Source organism: Zophobas morio, unplaced genomic scaffold (assembly GCF_036711695.1).
Source record: "Zophobas morio isolate AGI-343-1 ecotype UQ-CSIRO unplaced genomic scaffold, CSIRO_AGI_Zmor_V1 ptg000006l, whole genome shotgun sequence".
Taxonomy (NCBI): domain Eukaryota; kingdom Metazoa; phylum Arthropoda; class Insecta; order Coleoptera; family Tenebrionidae; genus Zophobas; species Zophobas morio.
Window position 1 is genome coordinate 10,889,835 of NW_026972111.1, and position 20,760 is coordinate 10,910,594.

A 20,760-nucleotide genomic window follows, 5' to 3' on the forward strand; every position below is an offset into this window, starting at 1 on the left:
TAACTTCAGACCCCGAGTTAATAATGTAGATGACGTAACAAGTGAAGGGGCTCAAGGGCACGAAAAGCAAACTATTTTAAATTCAAATTTAACGAATGAACTCTAAATCTGTACACACAAGTTAACTCATCGTTTCCATGATTACTGAGTATGCGCAGCTCTACTTTTCGAAACGTTTGATTTTTCAAAGTCACTCGGAACGTTTGAATTATTGAATCGTCCAAATCGTAAACGAAATTACCCAAACTCTCCTCGCGATTTTCTTCCACACCCTACAATTTTTTTTTTAATGGAGAAAATCAAACGACGGAGTACCAACCAAAATTTCGAAATCTTTCGGCGCACTTCTTAAATCTTCTCTGAGTCTTAGGTGTTCCAAACTCACGTGAGTGATCACCACGGGCCGGCCTAACGCAACCTGAATGCGACCCTGGTGACCATAAAACGCGTAGCACTTGCTCGGGAACGTCGTATGGTGGAGTATTAGATGGGGTTCTGAGTCCACAGATAAGTCGAACATGCCAAATAAGCGCAAACCGTACTTGGACGGATAGGAAATTGTATTAGGAGTGGAAATGATTGCGCCCCCTGCGTAATCAGAGGCGTAGTCTAAAAGGGAGGTGTTTAGATTGGGGATTAACAGGAATGACTCAATTACCAAAAATACCAATCTGGTCTGAGTAGAACTTGTCAAAAGTGACACCAAGTTTGTCTTCGAAATTCTGATCCATATCGGCTTTCCACGATCTTATTTCTTCCAATTCGTCCTTCAGGTGGATGATTTCTTTGCGAAGATAAATCATTTCGTACGACAGTTTTTCCCATTTTGTTTCTTTTGGTCCTGCTGCATCCAAATTGGTTTCCTCAGTGTAGCGACGATTGCGGCCGTTGATGAATATTGTTTGACAGTAATAAATACTGATGGTAATTGGAATGAGATAAAGACATTGCCAAAAATAATACCAGAATGTCGAGGGACGCTTCATTTTTATTTTCTACAAAAATATCAAGTAGGCTGACTTGACACAACGTTTCAATATTTAATAGTAAACACTTGATACATAACAAAATGAGTTTTAACAATGCTTTACAGTTGTGGTTCAAAATAAATCTAAATAATATAATTAAAAAAACTACTCACAAATTCAGTCCAAGTCCAACTCAAAAACGACAGCAAAACTGATTCAATTGTTTTGGGTACCAACATATTTTTTCTTTTGACACATGCATTGCCAACTTTAAATTTGACACCGAAAATTTAAACATCAAGATAAATTTTGACCAAAGTTCTGAGTAGTTCTCGTTCTTCATTCCCCACTAGCTTCCACAGTTCACTTTCTAGATGGTCCAGATTTGTTGTATCTAAAGACTGACATGTTGCCACCAGTGACTGCAGAAGGATGAACATACGTTCTGACATTCCACAAGCTAAAATAACTTCTCCATCTAGAGTTTTAATTTTACAAATATTTAATATTACCGTTAAGAGTTTTATCATTTTGGTCTCCCCAGGTGTACTTTTCAAGCAACTTTGCTAAATTTGGTGACAGTTTCTGCGGCGCTGGTCGCAAAATCAACAACAATAACACCCGGCTGACTTCACATTTTAAAAGAATTTCAGCTCTGGCTCCATTTGTCGGTAGACGCTCAAGGATATTCACAATTTCATTAAACGAATTTAAAGCTCCGGTATAATCACGTGTTTCAATATAATGTGACGCCAATCTCTCTAGACAGTAGAGTTTAGTGTCTAAATTATCTCCAGACAGTTCCACAGCCGTTCTAAGATGTTCTTCCACATCCTCATTTCTGTCTACTTTGTTCAAAAAATCAACTAACTCTAGTCTTAATCCTATTGGAATCATGCAGTCTTCGGGGTAGCGGCTAGAAGCGTAAGCGTAGCAACCTAAAGCTGCCTGGAAACGACACCAGTTAAAACAAATAAGTTGAAGACACCATTTTATACTTCAAGGTTTTCCTGTGACGGACTGGGGCAACCCAAATCATGATCTTTGGCTTCTGCGGACAAAAACTGTCTTGCTGCCCGCACTAAACACGAAGCCTCGCCTGGAATGTTGCCCAAGGAGCCTTCACAACGAGCTGCCGATATCCAACACATGCCTGCATACGAAGGCAGCTCTGAAGATTCACATTGTTTACCCAAAGCGCTGAAAGACTCGCAAGCTTCTGTGACGTTCGGTTTGCGAAGAAATCGCCTACAAAACGACTTATCAGCTATTTTTTTTTATACTATTTTTTAGTACTTTTTTAATTTGTTCGAAATGTTGCGGTATTGATCCAAAATATCAGTGCCAGTTGACTCTGCACTCATTGTGTATGAATATTTCTTGTATTTGTAGTTACTCTTAAAAACTTATTTCTTTTGACGTTTTAAAATATAACCTCAAATTCGACGTAACCTTACTTATTTGAATTTTTAATTTAAACCGTTGGAAATTGAAAAAATGAATAAGGGAAAGAAAAGTGAGCCCAAGAAAATTCTTGTACGAAATACGGAGCTTCCAGTTCCTAAAACACGACTGCTTTTGGAGGGAAAAAGTAAAATTAAAGAGAAACCAAAAACGGAGGAACCCAACGTTCATAAAACTAAATCGGCAAATAGTCGACCCAAGTTCCACGTTCCTGAGTTACATTCCACCTTGAAAATATCAGACAAAATAGACAAACTGGAAAAAACAAAACCACAGAAGTTTCAGAAAGATGTAGCATTTTGTGAAAAGGTAAGAGTTTGTAAATGAGCGCTAAATTTTGATAATTTAAATTTCAGGTTACAAGGAAAGTTAATTTTCCCGCAGACAGACCAATATATAAAGATTTAATACCGCTGCAAGTTCCAGCGAAATCGCCGCCAGTTTTAAGTTCCAGAGAACCGCTACCTCAGAAAGACAAAGAACCGTCGTTATCGAGCTATGCTCACCCTACAGCACCAAGAGAGTACATTTATGTCCCCTCAATTAAAACCAACATGCGTTCCACCTCCTCATCTGTTGACAATTTACACCTCTACAAAGTAATGCAAATGTTTTCTCAATAAAGCATTTATTCAGACCAAGTTACAATTTAATTTAAATCTTATTAAACGCCGCGATGTCGACGGACTGGACAAAATCTTCAAAGTCCTGTATTTTCTCAACCAATTCGTCTACGGATACTTTCGCATCTTCAACCACACACATGATTTGTAATTTATGGATTCCATAACCCACTGGGACGAGTTTGGATGCACCCCAGACTAGACCGTCCATTTCAATAGTGCGCACGTTCTTCTCCATGTCTTTCATATCGGTTTCATCATCCCATGGCTTCACGTCTAGGACAATACTAGACTTGGCTATGAGTTCTGGTTTCTTGGATTTCTTTTCAGCATAGGCCTTCAGTCTTTCTTCACGTACTCGTGCGGCTTCTGCGTCTTCCTCTTCATCTGAAGCGAATAGGTCGACGTCGTCATCATCATCGGCTGGTGCTGTGGTTGGAGCAGCGGATTTCAACGGGCAAGCCCCAGAAACCCCCAATGATTGTAGCTCGGCCGGAGTGAAAGATTTAATGTGGTTATACCAACGTGAAGCGTGAGGTAAATTGGCGGCCGGGGCTTTTTGCAATTTACCATAGACGTCTAAATCTGCTTGAGAAATGGTGTATCTGGAAGTTTGAGGTTAGATCATATGGACAACCGGAAAATTAATTTACCCTTCGATGTAGCTGCGGCTCTCCAGAAACCCGTTCAGTTCTTTTAAACCTTTGTCGGTTTTCAAGTCGGCGAAATTTGGTTTGCCCATTTTTAGTTAGTTTTTAGTGAAATTAGAACGGAGCCACACCACACTTTCACAGTCCCACCGGAAGAGAGTTTTGAGGTTACGTCCTCCTGTCAAATTTTTCATTTTGACGTTTGCTTGCAGTTGACGTAATGGACGTCATTTTTTGACGTTTATTATTGTTGGAAAAATTACAAAAATACGGTAAAATTAAATATTGACTTTATCGTTTAACAACTAGAAAATAGTGAAAAAGAACCATTTGTTAAGTAGGTTTAGTGTCCTGATTTTTCCACCCTGTGGTTAAAAAGTTTGGTTATAAAACGTCCACATTATGTAATGGAATTCAAGTCTTAAAAAGCGTGATTTGTTGCAGATTATGCTGCGCACTACCTTAATTAAGGCCCTAAATGCGGCCAAACTAAGCCCTAAGCATGTCAGTGTAGTATCTAGAGCTTCGAGCGATGTAGCCAAGAAACCTGAAAAAATCGAAGTTTTCATTGATGATCAACCTGTGTTGGTGGAACCTGGGACGACGGTTCTTCAAGCCGCTGCTCTCATCGGGATTGAAATCCCCCGGTTTTGCTACCATGAGAGACTGGCGGTTGCCGGCAACTGTAGAATGTGTCTCGTAGAAGTAGAAAAGTCTCCTAAACCAGTAGCTGCTTGTGCTATGCCAGTGATGAAAGGTATTTCCCCCAGGTTCAACTGTCACACATTTAACCAATAATTGTAGGCTGGCGCATTAAAACCGAATCGGAAATGACAAAAAAAGCCCGCGAAGGCGTCATGGAGTTTCTGCTGGTGAACCACCCCCTGGATTGCCCCATTTGCGACCAGGGTGGCGAATGCGATCTCCAAGACCAGAGTATGGCGTTTGGTTCGGATAGATCGAGATTTACAGATATAGATTTCTCCGGTAAAAGGGCTGTTGAAGATAAGGATATCGGGCCTTTGATTAAGACTATAATGACTAGGTGCATTCACTGTACGAGATGTATTCGTTTTGCATCTGAAGTCGCAGGAGTTGATGATTTGGGGACAACAGGTCGTGGATCGGGTATGGAAATTGGAACTTATGTACAGAAATTCTTTTTGTCGGAGCTCTCAGGGAATGTTATTGATTTGTGTCCTGTGGGGGCTTTAACTAGCAAACCGTATAGTTTTACTGCCAGGCCGTGGGAAATTCGCAAGATTGATTCTATTGATGTTTTGGATGCAATTGGGTCAAATATTGTTGTATCGACGAGAACGGGGGAGGTGATGAGGATTCTGCCTAGGACAAATGAGGAGATCAATGAGGAGTGGTAAGTTTGTCATTGTTATTGTACCATATGATCGAAAAAAGTCCCTAAAATTTTATTTTTAAAGTATTGATGTTGGTATTGCAGCTATTTGACACTTTATTTGACATTTATTTAACTGCCAAACCTGTGTGCCAAACTAAACAAAAACAAGGAACGCGGTAGTGTTGCCAACATCATTGTTTTAAAAATAAATTTTTGAATGAGTCAATTTATTTTGTTGATTAAATCAGGAATAGTTCACTCCATTTTCCCGAAAATTTGGAGATACAACACTGTTATTATTAATATTACACCGCACCAACCCAATTTGATAGACACAAAATTTACATTACAGACATGCATTTGTTTTGTTGCCCTGACTAGGTTCCGTGAATGTGGTATAGACAACTTATAATCAACCAATTGTGAATTACACCATCAAAAATTAAAATAAAATCCCATGTTTTATATAATAAGCGGAAGTCGAAGCAATAAAAAAGTCTGGGTGACCATCGGTATTGTTTTCAGTTTCTCTGTTTGACTCTTACGTGTACAATCTCAACTAGTGTTACCGCTTGTTGTCTTAAATTAAGAATGCTTATACATAAATGATTTTGAGTCGGCTAAAACACGCGGCATACGTGAGTAAACTGTTTCGTTATTTAATTGATTATAAATCAATATTCAAGACGACCCAATTCATTTTCCCGAAAATTTGGGAATACAGTACTTTTATTTTTAGTATTACACTACATCTATCCAAACTGATATACGTGTCCTTGCAAAAATGTTGATGACGTCATCGCATTTTTTTAATTGCCCTGCTACAAAAATTTAATGAGAAAAAAACATAATAGGCATGCAGTCGTCATGTTTCCGACAGCGAGGGAAGTACTGTCTAAACTCTTTAGACCAATTTTTTTAACAGTGCATGGGTTCACAAAAAACGCAATAATGTTATTTTTAAGATCTGTGTTGCAATATTTTATCTAGAGGTACGCGTATCAATTAAATAATATTTTAATATATGGGGTATTTATAAAAAAATCTAAAACTTTACAATCTTCAAATATGGATATTTGAGTTTTTTCAAATGGAACACTCTGTATGCTACCACTGCATTTTACTCTATTTTTACTTCCCGAGCGGAAGCGAAAAAAGTATCGTAATTGAGTTTGTCGGACGAATGGCCATTTTTATGTTTTCTCGACGTTTCATGACTCCTACAGTACGAAAAAAGTAGTCTCCTGTTTCCGTCTGTCCATCTGTCTGTCTGTCTGTCTATCTGTCTGGCTGTCTGTCTGTCTATCTGTCTGTCTGTCTGTCTGTCTGTCTGTCCGTCTGTCCGTCTGTCTGTCTATCTGTCTGTCTGTATCCGGTTTTATTAGACACGTAATCCCCGAAACTGCTGGACCGATTGCTGTCAAATTTTGTATGTATATTAGAAATATCGTGTAGATGGTTAAATGCTAACCAAAAAATGGCTAATCATAATAAATAAACACTTGAGCTTCAGATTTTACTGGTTTTTACTTTACAGCGGTTATCACAAAACGAAAATCGTAAAATTAAATTTTATTATTTTTTTAAAGAGCTACATTTGTCGGATTATACCTATAGCCTTCAACCAATTTCTTATTGATCGAATTAAAAACTTCATTTTCTAGAAAATGTGAGAATACCCACGTCATTACTGTCATTGTGATTGATATTTTAAAAAACAGTCAAATTAATTTTGGCAGATGTCATTTTATAAATTAACATAACAGTAACGACAAACAAACAAAAAATGAGTTAGGAGTTTCTAAAGGATGTTTTAGACTTTATCAGTGACAACCTTGCCCAAGATTCCGATTCAACTGTACAATAATACTTTAGCTTACGTTCGAGAAAGAAAAAATATCGATGACACCACTTAAAGTTACTTCAAAAGAGTACAACCGTTAAGAATGCGCATTTTATTTATTTCTTAATTTTAAAATTAGTTGCTTTATTATTACTATTGTATTTTTTACAATGGCTGAAGTTACTTACCGCACCATACCGTAACCTGTTTTATACGATTTCATCACTTCTGTCTGTTAATTCAACGTTTTCTATGAACCAAGAATGAGATTTTATGCAATTAAATTCAATATTTTTTTTGTCTGCTCATCGATTACAATAAATTTCAGCTATTTCAGATTTCTCCATTATAATTTTGATCTTCATTACATAAACACATAAAATATTTATGTGCTCATTTTTTACTCCCACGACTAACGTCTCGTTATAGATCCGACAATTATTATCTGTAACGTCATCTAATGCGTCAAGTCAACAACATCCTACTCACAAACGTTTTGGACTTTCTTTTTTTATACTTCGGTTCCCAAATTTCACACAATTACATAAACTATTACCACTAGTACCATATGATCGAAGAAAAAAAACTTCGCTCGAGTAGGGTCTGTGATTTATTTTTAAAATAATTATGGTGGCAACCCCAACGGCGTTCCTTGTTCAATTTGACAGTTACGGTCAAATAACTGTCAAATAAAGGATCAGATAGCTGAAATGCAATAAAAATAAATTGCACGGCCTCCTAGAGGAGTTATTTTTTTTTTAGATCATATGATACGTAGAAATTTACGTTATTTAAGAGATTTATTAATATAATACATGAATTTACAACTATCATAAAACACAACAAAAATTATAGAACAAAAAAAAAACGAATAAAACTATCTAAATCCTTTTTTTATTTGGCATGGATGTATACAGGGTGAATCTAAGCGCGCGCTGCGCTCCTCGATATCTCATTAATTTTAGAAACAGAAAAAAGTCACAGACTAAAATTGTACGGTTCTTAGACGACTATACACTCATATTCATATTTTTACATATTCTCATTGCCCCCTTGTTAGGCTTTATAACCACAGTTTATTTTTAAAATTCCAATGCGACGTTGCCACGTTATTCCTACTTTATTGAAATTTTTACTTCCTGTGCGGAAGCTAAGAAAGTATAGTAATCGAGTTCATTGCCCAAATTGCCACTTTCATATTTTCTCGACGTGTCATAACCTCTAGATTATGAAAACAGTGTTCTCCCGTTTCCGTCCGTCCGTCTGTCTGTCTGTCTGTCTGTCTGGTGTCTGTATACATTTTTATTAAGACAAGTAATCTCCGAAACTACCAGACCGATTGTTGCCAAATTTTGTATGTACACTAGGAATATCATCTAGATCGTTAAATGCTAACTAAAATTTGGCTAATCGTCCCCATCACTAAAGGGATGACGTCGTCTCCAAAATTTATAAGTCAGTTTTTTTTTTTTTAATTTTATAAAATAAAATATTCCTGCATTTGTGGTGTGAATCCTTGTCGAATTTTCACCCTAGACATCCAGATTTTTGGAAAAAATTTCAAAACTGGATAAAAATATTTTGCAATTTAACTTTGAATAAAATAATATTTTAAAGTAAATCCTTCAGTAAAATTTATTCGTTTATCCCCTCCCAAAAAATTGATGACGTCATCACAAAATTTTTTTAAGCGAAAACTCGTATTAATATTTAATCATGATCTCATGAAGTATTTTACAAATTGATATAAAATATGTATACATATTTAAACTAATGATTAGAGAGCGGAAAATATGCAGCAAAATTTTGGGAAATATGATCATATGACATGCATCAAATTTATGCAAATATGCAACAACTTTCTTAATATATGCAGAGATAAGCAGTTGAATATGCTCCAAAAATAAAAATAAACTGAAAAAATTGGTCTAAAGAAATTATGCAGTACTTCCCTCACACTCAAAGCGGTGATCCGATGCTTGTCAGGTCATGGAGGGTCAGGTCAGGTCAGGTCAGGTCAGGTCAGGCTAGATCAGGTCAGGTTGATTTTGTAGTATCTCGGTTTTAAAAGCTTTAATTTTTCAGTTTTGCGATTATTGGAACTTTTAGATTCTTCTTTATTTTTCAATTTTTGTATTTCACAACCTCAGTTTTTCCATTTCTTGATTTCTGTATTTTTCCATTATTTTAATTTTCAATTTTTCACTTTTCAGAATCTACTACAGTCGAACGAAATGTTTTGAATACCATTATTAAACAAAGACTCGTTCTTAATTTGACCGATACAAAATTTATGATGACGTCATCAACATAGTTAATACTAATCGTAGCACAAAAGAAAAAATTGGTCTAAAGAGTTTAGACAGTACTTCCCTCGCTGTCGGAAACTTGACGACTGCATGCCTATTATGTTTTTTTTTCTCATTACATTTTTGTAGTGGGAATTTAAAAAAAAATTGTGATGACGTCATCAACATTTTTACAAGGACACGTATATCAGTTGGGATAGATGTAGTGTAATACTAAGAATAAAATTATTGTGTTCCCAAATTTTCGGGAAAATGAATTGGGTCGTTTTGAATATTGATTTCTTATAATCAATAAAATAACGAAACAATTTACTCACGTATACGGCGCCGGTGTGTAATATCTAGAGAGCGGATTTCTGTCGGGCTAGGCAAGGCCAAACTCGGTACGGCTCGCACGGGATGCGAATTCATTGCCGTTGCGGACTGCACTTCGTTTATTTGAGATTAGAATAACGTTGTTTCGTTGCACTCTGCTGTTAATTCCCGTTCTCATTTACTTAGCCGTTTGATTAATAAATCGTTAATTATATTTATGGAATCCAGCACGTCCCCCCCCTATAATCGTGACGTAGCCCGACAGAAATCCGCTGTCTAGTAATATGAGGGGCAACTGAAAATCGTTTATGTATAAACATTCTTAATTTAAGATGACAAGCGTAACAGCATACGTAAGAGCCAAACAGAGAAACTGTAAACAAAACGACCATCGGTTTTATTGCTTCGACTTCCGCTTATTATATAAAACATTGCGTTTTATTTTAATTCTTGACGGTGAAATTCACAATTGGTTGATTATAAACATGTCTATTTCGCATTCGCGGAACCAAGTGACCGCATAAAACAAATGCAGGTCTGTAATGTTAAAGTCGATGTAAATAAGCGTGCTGCTCTTATGTTTCAACCGAGTTTTTCCTTTAACAAATTTTGTGTCTACCAAATTGGGTTGGTTGGGGTGTAATATTAATAAAAAGTGTTGCCTTTAATTTAATCAATAAAATAAATTGACTTCATTAATTTTTTTGAACCACCTCTTAAGAAAATCTAAAAAATATGAATGGAATGATAAATCACAAATACAAACTCATCATATTTTTTGCATTTTAGATAGGATTTATTCAGCAAAATTTAAGGGTGACGTCATCAATTTTTTTAGGAGGGATGAACAAATACATTTTGAACAAAAGTTTACCATGCTTATAATAACTTTAAAATATTCCCAAGATTTCAAAGCATTCGGTTTTGTAATTCCTGATTAAATCGATAAAATAAATTCACGCCTTCATTATTTTTTTTGAGTCACCCTGCATATGCAAATCCAAAAATATGAATGGAATGATAAATCACAAGTACAGACTCATCATATTTTGTACATTTTAGATACGATTTATTCGGCAAACTTTTGAGCTGACGTCATCAGTTTTTTGTAGAAGATAACCAAATATATTTTGACTAAAAATTTATTATGCTCTTTATAACCTTACAACATCTGCAAGATTTCAAAGCATTCGGTTTTGTAGTTCCTGATTAAATCAATAAAATAAATTTACGCATTCATTAATTTTTTTGAGTCACCCTGTATATGCCAATCGAAAAAATTTGAATGGAATGATAAATCACAAGAAGAGACTCACCATATTTTGTACATTTTAGATAGGATTTATTCAGCAAAATTTTGTGGTGACATCATAAATTTTTTAGGGGGGACGACCAAATACGTTTTGATCAAAAATTTACCATGCTTATGATAATTTTAAAATATCTTCAAGATTTCGAAGCATTCGGTTTTGTAGTTCCTGAGTAAATCAGTAAAATAAATTTACGCTTTCATTTATTTTCTTGAATCACCCTGTATATGCAAATCCAAAAGATATGAATGGAGTGATAGATCACAAGTACAGACTGATCATATTTTGTACATTTTAGATATGATTTATTCGGCAAATTTTCGAGCTGACGTCATCAAGTTTTTGGAGGGGATAAGCAAATATATTTTGACTAAACATTTATTATGCTCTTTATGACCTTAAAACATCTGCAAGATTTCAGAGCATTCGGTTTTGTAGTTCCTGATTAAATCAATAAAATATATTTACGCATTCATTAATTTTTTTGAGTCACCCTGTATATGCAAATCCAAAAAATATCAATGGAGTGATAGATCACAAGTACAGACTCATCATATTTTGTACATTTTAGATATGATTTATTCCACAAACTTTTGAGCTGACGTCATCAAGTTTTTGGAGGGGATAAGCAAATATTTTTTGACTAAAGATATATGATGCTCTTTATAGCCTTAAAACATCTGCAAGATTTCAGAGCATTCGGTTTTGTAGTTCCTGATTAAATCAATAAAATATATTTACGCATTCATTAATTTTTTTGAGTCACCCTGTATATGCAAATCCAAAAAATATGAATGGAGTGATAGATCACAAGTACAGACTCATCATATTTTGTACATTTTAGATATGATTTATTCCACAAACTTTTGAGCTGACGTCATCAAGTTTTTGGAGGGGATAAGCAAATATTTTTTGACTAAAGATTTATGATGCTCTTTATAGCCTTAAAACATCTGCAACATTTCAAAGCATTCTGGTTAGCAGATTAAAAATTAAATTTCAAAATATTGTTTTATAATTTTGATTTTTTTTCCAAAAATCTGGACGTTTCGGGTGAAAAGTCGATTCAGAGTTGTAAACTACATGTGTAGGACTATGTTATTTTATACAATTGAAAACCCATTTACTATGTACAATTTTGAAGTGACGTCATCGCATTAGTGGTGGGGATGATTAGACAAATTTTGGTTAGCGTTTTACCATCTACATGATATTCTTAATATAAGTACAAAATTTCACAACAATCGGTCGAGTACTTTCGGAGATTATCTGTCTAATAAAAATCCGAGACAACAGACGGACAGACGGACGGACAGACGGACAGACAGACGGAAATGGGAGACCTATTTCTTCGTCTTCTAGGGGTCATGAAAGATCGAGAAAACGTAAAAGTAGAGAGTCGGCCGACGGACTCGATTACAATACTTCCTTTGCTTACGCTCGGGAAGTAAAAAGCGTAATAACCGAACTAAATTTATTTACAAATTGCAAAAACACCTTACCTTTTATTACAAAAAATACATAAATCACATTGCAAACTGTTTAATTAGATCTCACTGATAAATAAATGACATTTTTTAAGATAATATTCTTATACTAAAAAATAAATATAGGTAAACAGAACGAATTAAAAAATAGTAGTAATTGACTATTTAATTACTATTTTGGTAACAATTTATTTTTAAATATTTTTCGAAATATTCTAACAAACGTTTTTCCGGTGATTCTAAAGTATGTATTTTGTAAATAGAAAAACTGCGTACTGCGTCCACAGATGTAAAAATACTTATCGGATAGAGCAGGCACAACAAAACACAGTTCCTTCTTGAAGAATAAGTTCAGGAAAAGGTTTAATTCATAAATTAATTTGAGTTATCTACATATTGACACACATCTCTATCGCTTTAAATACTTAAATGCAAACTCACAATGAAAAATAATAGGATAACCTCCCTTCGACCACCATAAAACATACCATTAATACAACGAACAAAAATATTGAAATGAACGGTATTTCCAAAAGTAATTAGGACCCGAATTTACCTGGAAAGATGGCTTAACACCCAGTGGTTCCTCCAAACTACCATAAAACCCAAACCTTTCCCAGTTATTTGAAGCTCAGGACAATATTTGCAATAGGATTAATGAAATTTCGTCTTTCTAGAAAAATGCCGATCGAATGGCATTTTTTTTTTCAAAGTAGCACAAAAATTGATAAAAATGCAAAATATGCACCCGTTACGTGAAATATGCAGCAGAAGGCAAATATATGCAAATATGCAATTTTTTTATAGCTGTATTCATTTTTAATTAGCATGGTTCGTTCACATGTTAAATATCAAGACTTATATGCAAAAAATAACGGATATGCAAATTTCATAAAATCCGCTCTCTACTAATGATAATAAATTCATTTATTATTTCACGTTTACTTCATAGAAATATTGTTAATAATACTCTTCAACTGTTTTTATCATAAATTTCCCTCTTTTGGTTTATAATTTGTACGTTTCTTCTTGTTATTATTATTGAAAAAGAAATATTATTATTAGGAGAATATTTGAAAATTTTTGGTAATGAATTAAATTTTTTAACCAAAAATTGCCAAGTTTATTACTGCACACAATCGAAATGAGTTTAAAAAATTAAAACCTATTGGATAAAAATAATAACAAGAATTAATTTATTGCAATAACTGAAATGATTATAATCAATGGCCTGAAATAAATAGCTTTAGAAATTACGAGAATCTTTATTAGTCCTGCAACAGTCATGACTACAAATTATTTTGTTCGACATCTTTATTATTGAAACCGGAAGCGGATTACGACGTCCTATTTGAATTTCAATACGGCGTCCCTATAATAGAATTATCTTTTGTCAAGACGTAAAACTGTACCAATTGCGACATCTGAGATGTTTCTGTTTCTGTCTTCGTCTGTCACACTATCCGCAGGTAGAGGGTTCTTAGCATTTTGACAGAAATAGAACATTTTATACTATACTGTATGTATTATCGCACGCAAAATTATTTCCGGTACCGATCAGCGAAAGGTATTACGCTTCTCCGCCTCCTCTTTACGGGTTTCCATAATCCCATAAACACTCAGGTATATAGAACAAAGTGTACAAGGACTTCGTTTGTGTCTGTTCAAAGCATGAAATATATTCCCAGTTATTTAATTGTTTTTTGCAACTTTCATTTTTTTCTTCATCGACTTCTTATTAATAATTTACTACACATTACTTCTTTTCTATATATTTGACATTGTCTTGCAATAAATTCCGTGACATTGCGTACTGTAACATTACACCTGGTTGTACCAGAGAGTTGAACAGTTAAGGGTTAAGTTTATATACCTATATTTATTTTGATAAAAAAATAACATTTTGGGCATTTTGTTGAAAAGCCACTTTAGAAAGATCTTACTTAATCAGTCTAAAGCAGCGTATTTCCATGTCCAGTAAATTATTAACAAGTTCCTTTTCAACATTTTTATGGGAATTTTTGTTCCCAGACTTTTTTGAAGTCATTACCGATATTTCATGTCTTGCTTCAACAACTGCAACAATTTGTGGCTGTAAACAATTTTGACCATTAGTTTTTCTAATGTATATCCTAACTAAAATAAATATTTCAATCGAGAAGAAGAAAAATTGTTTAAATGCATTAAATTTTTAATACTGAGGCATCGTGTTCCCTTGATTATTCTGCCGCAGTCCTCTTTTGCATTTTTAAACTGAATCTGACCTAAATTCTCATAATAAAAGAGTTTCATGTCAATTACACTATTAATTATTAGTTGGGCACGAACATCACAGAGTAATCCATAGGCGTGCGTGCCTTGAGTTGCAAACCTCAAGGCTGGGAGTTTACGTTGACAATGATTATTCCGAAAATTAAATTTCCTTATAGAAATAAACTTACAGGTATGGGGAGACTAAAGACTGCCCACAAACCGCGAAAGCACTAAATAAGTGAAGAAGTACGTAGAATACGCCTATGATTTTATATTTTTATTAAGGAAAAACTTAAGTAATAACGTTTGTGCAGTCGGCCTGTACATAGTTGGGTCCGTGCCCAGATTCTATAGTTCTATCATGTTTTATTAATTTATAGCTTATTAGGAGATGCTGACATCATCTTTGTAACATATGATTAAAGTGATGGACAGCATGTCATGAGTCATTCTTTAACAAATTATAATTTCATTAACATAATTCGATTTTGTACAACATATTAATTATCATTAATTCCAAAACAGTATCTCTTCATTTATAAGTATAATAACATGAGTGATACGTCGTTAGTTTTATCATGTATTTTCGTTTTGGATTTTAGGTTATCCGACAAAGCAAGATTTGCGTACGACGGTTTGAAACGCCAGCGCTTAGTCACCCCCATGCTTCGCGGCAGCGATGGCGAACTTACACCCGTCGATTGGGAAACCGCTCTCTTGAGTGTCGGAAAAGTCCTAAGAAATGCGGGTTCTAGTGTAGGCGCCATAGCTGGCGGCTTAGCAGATGCCGAAGCATTAGTAGCCCTAAAAGACCTCCTAAACAGACTAGGCTCCGAAGATCTATGCACCGAGCATACATTCCCCATGGACGGTTCCGGCAGCGATCTGCGTTCGAACTACTTACTGAACAACAAAATCGCCGGGGCCGAAGACGCTGACTTCGTCCTGTTGATCGGAACCAACCCTAGATTCGAAGCACCGCTTCTAAATTCACGCTTAAGAAAAGCTTACGTGCACAAAGAACTCGATGTGGCCTTGGTTGGCCCCAAAGTAGACTTAACCTACGAGTACGATCACTTAGGAGATGACCCTAACGTTATTTCGGAGATAGCTTCAGGTAAACACCCTATAGCGAAAAAGTTGAAGGCTGCGAAGAAACCCTTGATTATTCTGGGGGCTGATATTCTGCAGAGGCCTGATGGGGGCGCGTTGTTGGCAGCCGTTCAAAGTTTGGCGGCTTCCACGACTCCGTCGGAAGGTTGGAAAGTTTTCAACATCTTGCATAAAGTTGCCAGTCAGGTTAGTCTTTTAAAAAGTCGTAAGTTCATTGTTACCAAGAAGCAAACAATTTCAGGTGGCTGCACTGGATATTGGATATACCCCGGGGGTTGATAAGATCCGTGAGAATAGCCCGAAAGTTCTTTTCTTGTTGGGAGCAGATGAAGCTGCTATTGACAAGAGTGATTTGCCGGAAGGTTGTTTCGTCATTTATCAAGGTCATCATGGCGATCAGGGAGCCGTTATTGCGGACGCCATATTGCCGGGGGCTGCCTACACTGAAAAACAAGCAACTTATGTGAATACCGAAGGAAGAGCGCAGCAAACGTTGCAAGCCGTTTCGCCCCCAGGACAGGCTAGAGAAGATTGGAAGATCATTAGAGCTCTTTCTGAAGTCATAAGGGTTCCTCTGCCATATGACAACTTGAATGAAATTAGGTGCAGGTTGCACGACGTAGCGCCACATTTAACTAGATACGGTGAAGCGGAAAATGCGAATTACTTCAAACAAGCGGAAGAATTAGCTAAGGTACGTTGTAATTTTTAACCCATAAATTTATTTGAATGAATGTTTGGTTTCAGACGGCAAAAAGTAGTAACTTAAGTGGTTCTCCAATTGATGTCAAAATAAAAGAATTAAAGGACTTCTACATGACTGACGCCATCAGCAGGGCTTCGCCGACGATGGCGAAGTGCGTCCAAGCAGTACTCAAACAGAAACAGTCAAAATACTGAATTCTGTAATAGATTCTTGCACTATTTAATTTTAATGTGTTGTATTATAAAACGAATAAATAAATACGAAACAAGTCCGGTTTTTAAATGCAAAGCGCATTGATCGACCTAGGCACCAATGCGAAATTTGTTGAGTACGGTCCAGACCAAATCACGGTTGGCAGCACTGCGCATGTCCAATCGATTTTCTTAACAAATGTCATGTAGTGTTTGTTTCTGCAAGAAAAATCGTAAATAAAGACAATAAGGTAAGTTTTTTGTTAAATAATGCACGATGAGGTCCGATCTAACTCTTTTTCTTGAGTCAAAATGTTTTTCGTCATGTTGGTACCACCTATTTTGCGAATCACCCTGAAAAGACAGTGCCGGACGCAAAAAATTTTATTACCACATAAAAAAAATGCTTTCGAGATATGGATAAATTAGTAACGTAATGAGATAGTTGTTGTAGATAATTCGTGAACGATTCGCGTGGAAATTATCGAATGACAGATGTCTGCAGGCTTGTAGGTCATGATCATTGATTTTGTTTGGAATCCCGCATGACAGTGAATCATCCGGCATCCTTCGCCGAAACTTAATTAAATTCGAGATAAACCACGCGATTCCCACCCGAATCGCTTATGTCCACTGAAATTATAAATAGTTTAGATACGTGAGATATGCGATATAATTTCGCGCGAAATTCAAATCCAGTTTTGGGATTTTTGATGAGTTCCTTTTGCTCAACGTTGTCTCTTTTTTTCTCATTTTTGAATAAACATATTGATTTTTGCGCGGTCATTGGCGAAGTCCCGTATTGATTTGCGTCACGTGTTCGTTTTGCGCATCCGCCAGAACTCTTGTGGACTTTCCGAGACGTCACAGATTCTTAGAGTGTCGGTGGTGTTGTTCAATTTCGGCAACGATATGAAGAGTAAAGATGTTGAAACCGTGTTGTCGACTGGAAACTAACTGCCACATCTCAAGAACTATCATCCGGAAGCACTCGGTATGTGTTCGTGTTCTTTTTTGCAAATCCTTTGTTGAAATAATACATTTTTCGCCATACCTAGGGCGTGTTTAGTTTTTTCTTTTAGATGTGTTTGATTTTTCACCCCGTGTTCCGTCGGGGCTGTAATCGGATAGTGTGTGGTAACCTTTAGAGCGATCAATAAGAAAAAATCAAGGTATTGTTCATCGTCCAGGTAGTGCGATAATAATTGATATTCCTTTCGATTGCTATGAAATCGGATAATTTTAGCCCTGCGTGGGTGCCGACAAATATTGTTCAATCAACGTCATGGCATCCGAAAGCTCTCGATACTGGATTGTCGGCTTTTTTTCGAAAACGAATGCCTAAGGTCAGACTGGACCGGAATTGCGTGACGCAAGTGGCGCCAGTAGGATGTAATTGCGTTGTTAGGGGTATTAATTTTGCACTCGCTTCAATTACGGGCAATTAGGGGGTGGTTGTTGTTTTTTAAAGGGTTTAGTTCGGCTCGGCTTAAGAACACAAGGCAGGTTCTCTGCGATCCCATAAATATCGCTAAATTGCCAGGCAATCCCTCGGGACACGTTTACCCAATGTGCTACCTGCTCGTTCTTGTTGGTTTCTTCCACCGTAAATTCTCATATATTATTCGTTGGTATTACTAAGAAACCATATTTTGCTCTGGGGTCGTTAATTTTTGATGCAAAGCTAAATTTTGCGTTGTATTATTTAACTTGATGGTGGAAGTGTTTGATAGAAAGATTATTTTTTGTGTAGGGTCTTGGAATATTCGGCAGGGATAGTCAATTTCAATTTGTGATATATTGCTTTCTTCCCCTTTACGTTTTCATATGTTCAGCCTCGATATCGGCTTACTTCAACAGATGTCCCGGTTTCCCATTTCTTTTATCAGTTGTGGGCATTTCTTCAACGATTGCCAGAATTTTCATTATCATTTATCTGCCACGCGAAAGTAGGTTGGGGCATAGGCTTTTGAATTTATTAGATTGTTTTGGTAGGTATGCGTGCTTTGTTACAAGGTCCTATTGGCCATAAAAGAAAACTTCCAAGTAGGTAGTTTTTTTTCTTTCAGTTTAATGACTGCACTTGTGACATTTATGACTAATATGTCGCTATATTGCTTTTGTGGATGCGGTGGATCCAAACTGGATCCTTTTCAGATGGGGAATTAAATGGGTTTTGTAAAATGACAATTCTTGCTTAGTCTTTATTTCGAGCGAAATTTTCCATTTATTGTTTCTTTCTACTTTTCTAGACGTTTCGTCTGGCACGTAGTGCTCCAGTAAAATGAAGATTGTATGCTTTTTTCTTATTGCTAGGAAATGATAATTCTGACGTCATCTACCGCATGCAGAGGATTTTGGACTGCATTGACCCGTAATGTTAACCAAAGTCATTGATTATCGCGCATCAATTTCTTCTTTTAGCCCAGATACCTTACTAATATAATTATGACTAAACAAAAGTGAACAAAAGAAATCAATCAAGTATTTGAATATTAAAATAGTTGTAGCATTTGCTGATGCATGTGATAGTTCGGAGATAAGGCAGATCAAAGGAGATCGATTATTTAAATATGAAAATCAGATATTTTGAATGAAAGCAATCAATTTTGTTTGTGCTAGACTTACTTTCCATCTGTTAGATCGAAGATTTATGGTTTTATTCATATGAGGATGATTTTCATTTCCTTCCTGGCTTTTCTTTTAGTAATTTAATCTTTTTTCAGGGTTTAATAGATCCATGTTCAAGTTATAACCTTTTATGGTTGTCTATATAGCTAAATCGTTTATCACTATGTATTCGAAATTATAGTTAAGAAATTTTTAAAAATTATCTGAAGAGAATTCCTAATTTACTTATCTGGTTCTAAAACAAAAGACATAAAATTCTATTAGATTTTTATACCTTCTTAGTATTTACACTCTTTTGGCTAGTCTTTTAAAAATTTCCAGCTCAAGTCTGAGTCAGATGTTTATTGAGGGTGGTGACCCCTTATGGATTCACGCAGTGACTCTGATTATATCAGTCTCGCTGATGTATTCAAGTCTCGTCACCAGTGACAATTGTACAAAGGTCAGGATCTGCCTCTATAGCGATCAGATTTTGGCATCTTGCTGACATCCTCCTTGTGCCCAGTTCATTATGTAAAATGTTCCAGACGTCTCCTTTTGACATTTTTAGCTCAGATGCGATCGATGAATGAAATTTTTACTAGAATCGCGGCCTCAATTTCTTGGAAATTGCTTTATTTGTTGGTTCCAGGTTTTGGGTCACTGGATGAAAAAACAGGATATTTTCTTCCGAAATTACTTATTAAATGAAGACCATTTGTTTTAAAGTAGTGGAAAGTTACGGTTAGTTTATATGATAAAAGTTACAGCTTAAAGCGAACTCATGTTTCATATAGTAGCTAGAGTACCAGTATCAGTATTGTAGGTAGTTATCTAAATTTACAATGGTATAGTTTTCAAGTTAACATAAGTGCATACATTTATTATTATTTTTTATCTCTTTATCTTTCAACTACACATGTACAGTAACAATTAATAAAACAAAAATGCACAATGTTACATAAATGTTAATTTTGTTAAAATGGTGATAAAACTGCAGTTTCTATATACATATATATTTGAATTTTTTTTCTTGTGTGTAACATTGGATGTCTGTCTACATGTCGTCCAGATTTTTCAAATGCGGTTTTTGTGTTCACTCTTGGTGCGTTAAAGTTGGTAATGTAAGTAGGCAGTGTTGGCACACATAAAATCACAAACACACAAATTCTCAGCGGAACAAGAAAAGTTGAAATTATTAAAGTTTTGATTGTGTAATACTGTTATATTTGACGGGTATATGGAGGAACGTTGTTTACGGTAACGCTAAAATTATGATAAAGTTTGTAACATGCTAACATGCATACCAAATTAAAAAAAAAGCTTGTCAAAAATAAACCAAGAATTGGAATTTAAAGTTGTCCCTTATCATCCCTACTCTTTTTAATGTGAAGCATACATTTCATGGCACAAATACAACGGATGCAGATAAAAGGTATTGTTTGAGGGTCTGCTAAAATGACTATGGTGGCACCCCGCTTTACACCAATGACATTGACGTCACAAATATTACCAAACACCAGATTCACACGATACGGTTGATAGTTGTTTGGTTGTTGCA

General features: G+C 35.6%; 6 protein-coding genes across 16 annotated transcripts in view; 3 read left to right on the forward strand and 3 right to left on the reverse strand.

The window, feature by feature from the left end:
* Positions 1 to 5: 5 nt before the first annotated feature.
* LOC135123587 (SUN domain-containing protein 3-like) lies at positions 6 to 1,222 on the reverse strand. 2 transcript variants are annotated; one of them, XM_064048370.1, is made up of 4 exons: positions 1,142 to 1,222; positions 668 to 995; positions 320 to 609; positions 6 to 272 (listed from the first exon to the last, which is right to left on the reverse strand). In XM_064048370.1, the coding sequence occupies exons 1-4, from the start codon at positions 1,205 to 1,207 to the stop codon at positions 72 to 74; spliced, it is 885 nt and encodes a 294-aa protein (XP_063904440.1). In that variant the 5' UTR covers positions 1,208 to 1,222; the 3' UTR covers positions 6 to 71. The 2 variants fall into 2 exon arrangements, with proteins under 2 accessions (XP_063904440.1, XP_063904439.1); XM_064048369.1 differs by having other exon boundaries at positions 659 to 995.
* LOC135123585 (40-kDa huntingtin-associated protein) lies at positions 1,142 to 2,423 on the reverse strand. Its single transcript, XM_064048368.1, has 4 exons — positions 2,265 to 2,423; positions 1,967 to 2,216; positions 1,481 to 1,916; positions 1,142 to 1,428 (listed from the first exon to the last, which is right to left on the reverse strand). The coding sequence occupies exons 1-4, from the start codon at positions 2,330 to 2,332 to the stop codon at positions 1,259 to 1,261; spliced, it is 924 nt and encodes a 307-aa protein (XP_063904438.1). The 5' UTR covers positions 2,333 to 2,423; the 3' UTR covers positions 1,142 to 1,258.
* A 42-nt stretch (positions 2,424 to 2,465) lies between these two features.
* On the forward strand, positions 2,466 to 3,129 carry LOC135123589 (uncharacterized). The gene is made up of 2 exons (XM_064048372.1): positions 2,466 to 2,741; positions 2,789 to 3,129. Exons 1-2 carry the CDS (start codon positions 2,466 to 2,468, stop codon positions 3,053 to 3,055), a joined length of 543 nt encoding a protein of 180 aa, XP_063904442.1. The 3' UTR covers positions 3,056 to 3,129.
* LOC135123588 (elongation factor 1-beta'-like) lies at positions 3,044 to 3,871 on the reverse strand. The gene is made up of 2 exons (XM_064048371.1): positions 3,709 to 3,871; positions 3,044 to 3,660 (listed from the first exon to the last, which is right to left on the reverse strand). Exons 1-2 carry the CDS (start codon positions 3,795 to 3,797, stop codon positions 3,087 to 3,089), a joined length of 663 nt encoding a protein of 220 aa, XP_063904441.1. The 5' UTR covers positions 3,798 to 3,871; the 3' UTR covers positions 3,044 to 3,086.
* Positions 3,872 to 3,882: 11 nt separating this feature from the next.
* LOC135123584 (NADH-ubiquinone oxidoreductase 75 kDa subunit, mitochondrial) lies at positions 3,883 to 16,666 on the forward strand. 3 transcript variants are annotated; one of them, XM_064048365.1, is made up of 6 exons: positions 3,883 to 3,977; positions 4,150 to 4,462; positions 4,510 to 5,080; positions 15,182 to 15,878; positions 15,934 to 16,386; positions 16,440 to 16,666. In XM_064048365.1, exons 2-6 carry the CDS (start codon positions 4,153 to 4,155, stop codon positions 16,590 to 16,592), a joined length of 2,184 nt encoding a protein of 727 aa, XP_063904435.1. In that variant the 5' UTR covers positions 3,883 to 3,977; positions 4,150 to 4,152; the 3' UTR covers positions 16,593 to 16,666. The 3 variants fall into 3 exon arrangements, with proteins under 3 accessions (XP_063904435.1, XP_063904436.1, XP_063904437.1); XM_064048366.1 differs by having other exon boundaries at positions 3,948 to 4,042; XM_064048367.1 differs by lacking the exon at positions 3,883 to 3,977 and adding an exon at positions 3,997 to 4,088.
* Positions 16,667 to 16,761: 95 nt separating this feature from the next.
* Unc-104 (uncoordinated-104) overlaps positions 16,762 to 20,760 on the forward strand; it is a 44,449-nt gene continuing 40,450 nt past the window's right edge. For 6 of the 8 annotated variants that reach the window (XM_064048375.1, XM_064048377.1, XM_064048380.1 and 3 more), the window contains exon 1: positions 17,436 to 17,583. The gene's annotated coding sequence lies outside the window, so the exon portion shown is untranslated. Of the gene's footprint in view, positions 16,841 to 17,435; positions 17,584 to 20,760 lie in introns of those variants that run through there. The other 2 variants (XM_064048376.1, XM_064048382.1) reach the window with 2 other exon arrangements.